General features: G+C 53.5%; 1 protein-coding gene across 1 annotated transcript in view; it reads right to left on the reverse strand.

Annotated features, from left to right (window-relative positions):
- The window catches only part of ASB18 (ankyrin repeat and SOCS box containing 18), a 92751-nt gene that overhangs the window by 21637 nt on the left and 68279 nt on the right, over nucleotides 1–2835 (reverse strand). Inside the window, exon 4 of the mRNA XM_006866775.1 lies at nucleotides 613–1120. Coding sequence (XP_006866837.1) covers nucleotides 613–1120 — 508 coding nt within the window. The remainder of the gene's footprint in view (nucleotides 1–612; nucleotides 1121–2835) is intronic.

Consider the following 2835-nt stretch of genomic DNA (forward strand, 5'->3'; position numbering starts at 1 on the left):
AGTGTTTTTGAGACATCACTGGTAGATCAGAATGTGTAAACATGGAAGGTTCTAGTACTCATAAGGCAGAGGACCAGACAGGGTAACTTTGTTCCCTATCACATGTCAAATACCACAAGAAATGTATTCTGCTTGTTCTGAAAAATACATGGGAAAGTAACAAAACAATCAACAACCCCCCTTGCCGTTGGTGGTTTGGCACTCACAGCGACCCTGCATAGCGTGACAGGAGCGGCCAGCCTCCTCCTCCCTTGGCATGTCGGTAGCAGTCCAGTGCTTATCCTTCAGAGCTGCTGGGCTCCTTACATGGAAACCTGGAACTACCAAAATATTTTGAGCCACGACAGAAGCACCAAAATAAATGCTTGTGTCCCACGTGACACTTTGAAAGGTTACCTTCTGACCTGCTCGGTAACTCTCTGACGCAGGCTTTTCCACTGAGTCTAGGTCCTTCTTGTGAGCCATACAGATTCTCTGGTCCTAGGTTAGACCCACCTGGGAAATCGGAACCTGCATTTTAACAAGGTCCTCAGGAGGTTCCGGGCCGGTTGCAGTTTGGGGAGTGTTGCATGCACGCACAGGGTCCATGCACAAACCACCGGGTGCCCTTACCTTGGGGAAGGCGTCGGGCCACACCCGGGGGGCTCCGTGGTTGAGCAGTGCCTGCACCTTGCGACGTGTTGGCGCGGGTTCAGACGCGCAGGCCGCCGTTTGCAGCGCGCGCCCCAGCGGCGCGCCCCCGCCGTAGTCGAGTGCGCCCGCGTCGGCGCCGTGCAGCAGCAGCAGGTGCGCCAGCTTGTGGCGCGCGCGGCCGCAGGCCTGGTGCAGTGGGCGACGCTCGTCCTCATCTCGCGCGTTCGCGTCGGCGCCACTCCTCAGCAGCAGCGCGCACAGGCGCAGACCGCGCTCCTGTTCGTCTGGTGTCCAGGGCGCTCCGCAGGCCACGCTCAGCGCCGTCTCGCCATGGCAGTTCCGCGCGTCTACGCGCGCCCCGTGGTCCAGGTAGAGGCGCGCGTGCTCGTCCAGGGCCCACTGAGCGGCCACGTGCAGCGGGGTGTCCCCGCCGGCGCTGCCCTCCAGGTGTACCGAGGCCCCGTGCTCCAGCAGCGCCTGCGCGCACCTGAGGGGGAGGCCAGGAGGGTTACTAGGGAGTTCTGGACCCCACACCCACACTCCTTTTACCCCTAGCCCTCTGCATTCCCGAAGGCTGTTCCAGGTCTTTAACACTCAATGGGCACATTTGCTACCTAGGATAGTGAGGAGGACCCGACAAGGAGGACAGGAGTCTGGAATGGAAAATGAGATCAGAGAACCTGACCACACTGGGGAGACTGGCTTTGATAAGGACAGCCCCATCAGTTATCAAATGGTTGCCCTGGCCACGTGTTGTCAGCGCGCACACACTGAGCTAAACCTTAGGATGGACCTGTAACTACTTGGTGCTACTTTGGAATCCCTTGGGTGTTGCAAAGCGTTCCACTGTTCAATGAAAGGCTGTCAGTTCTGGTCCACCAAAGGCATCAGAAGATCGCAGCCATGAAGACCCTCTGGTGTACATGTCTACTCTGACACACATGGGAGCGCATGAGTAGGAACTGGTTCTAGGACAGCTGGTGGTACTGGTCTCCCAAACTAGTAAGCAAAACCCAAGCCACTAGTTGTGTTCTTTTACGCTGGTTGACCTGGGCACTTTCTAGTTCTATGTTGTTGTTGATTTCCCCTTCTAAACAGTACCTTTCTTGTCCTAGGTTCCACTCCCTGCCCTCTGATCTTTACTCTTGAGCAGTCTTGACTCCTTATATGCACAGTAGTATGGGTGTATTCCAGGGGTTGTCTGGGTGACCTCATTCATGCCTCCCTGACATCTCTGTACAAACTCTTTAGGTCTCTATGTCCGACTGGACCTCTTCCTGTTCCCACTTGGAAGCTCCACCACATGTCCACATCTGAACTTGCCTTTTTCTCTTCAGCCTGGTCCCCTCCCTGTAGCAGCTTCCTGGCCCCCCCAATTCCTGGCTCTGGCTGCTCATTTAAATGGACCACTGATTTGCATTGCCTTCCTCCCTTTCTCCATCTCTTGACTTTGCTTCCTTTCTCCATCTCCATTGCCACTGGCTCTTGTTGAGATCAGATCATTTCTTGACCAAACATTTACAATACTCTCCTAATGTGTCCCACTGTGAATCTAACAAGCTCCAAACTACCTAGAAAGGGCTTTTCTAGTGTGAATTGGATGCTGTGTGCTTGCTTAAAACCCAGTGGCCCCCGTCCAAGACTAAGACTCAATGGGAATACACACTCTGATTGGTGACCGATAAGGGGAATTGAGGGAAAAACAGCAACGAAGCTGCGAGCTAAGCCCTACAATGATCAATAGACTCCTGTGAACCTGGGTGGAGACCTGGTTGGCCAGCAGTGTGGCAAGACCTGGGGACTCTTGGTCCCAGAGTCAGTTACACAGCCATAGAGGACTAGAGTAGAGAGTGAAGCATCCAGCTGATAAGAAGAGAGGGCATATGCACAAGAACACCCATACTTGCAGATAATACCCACTTGACCTGGCTTCAATGACTGGATGATCAGAGCTCAACTAGAAGAAGAAAGAAGAGGGAAAAAAGAGTCATCTGATACAATCTGATGAACTTGACCTATGGATGCAGTAACTCAAAAGAGGGAACAAATCTTTACAGTGAGGATTATTCCTACCCCCTCTGTGCACAGAGTAGACAAGGATGGGCAACTTGGACATTGGCTACCCAAAATGGGAGGGAGGGGCTACAAAGGCAAGAAGTGACTGGCTTACAAGCTTTCAAGAGGGAGCCTAGATCTAGAGGG

This window comes from Chrysochloris asiatica, unplaced genomic scaffold (genome assembly GCF_000296735.1).
Source record: "Chrysochloris asiatica unplaced genomic scaffold, ChrAsi1.0 scaffold00096, whole genome shotgun sequence".
NCBI classification, from domain to species: domain Eukaryota; kingdom Metazoa; phylum Chordata; class Mammalia; order Afrosoricida; family Chrysochloridae; genus Chrysochloris; species Chrysochloris asiatica.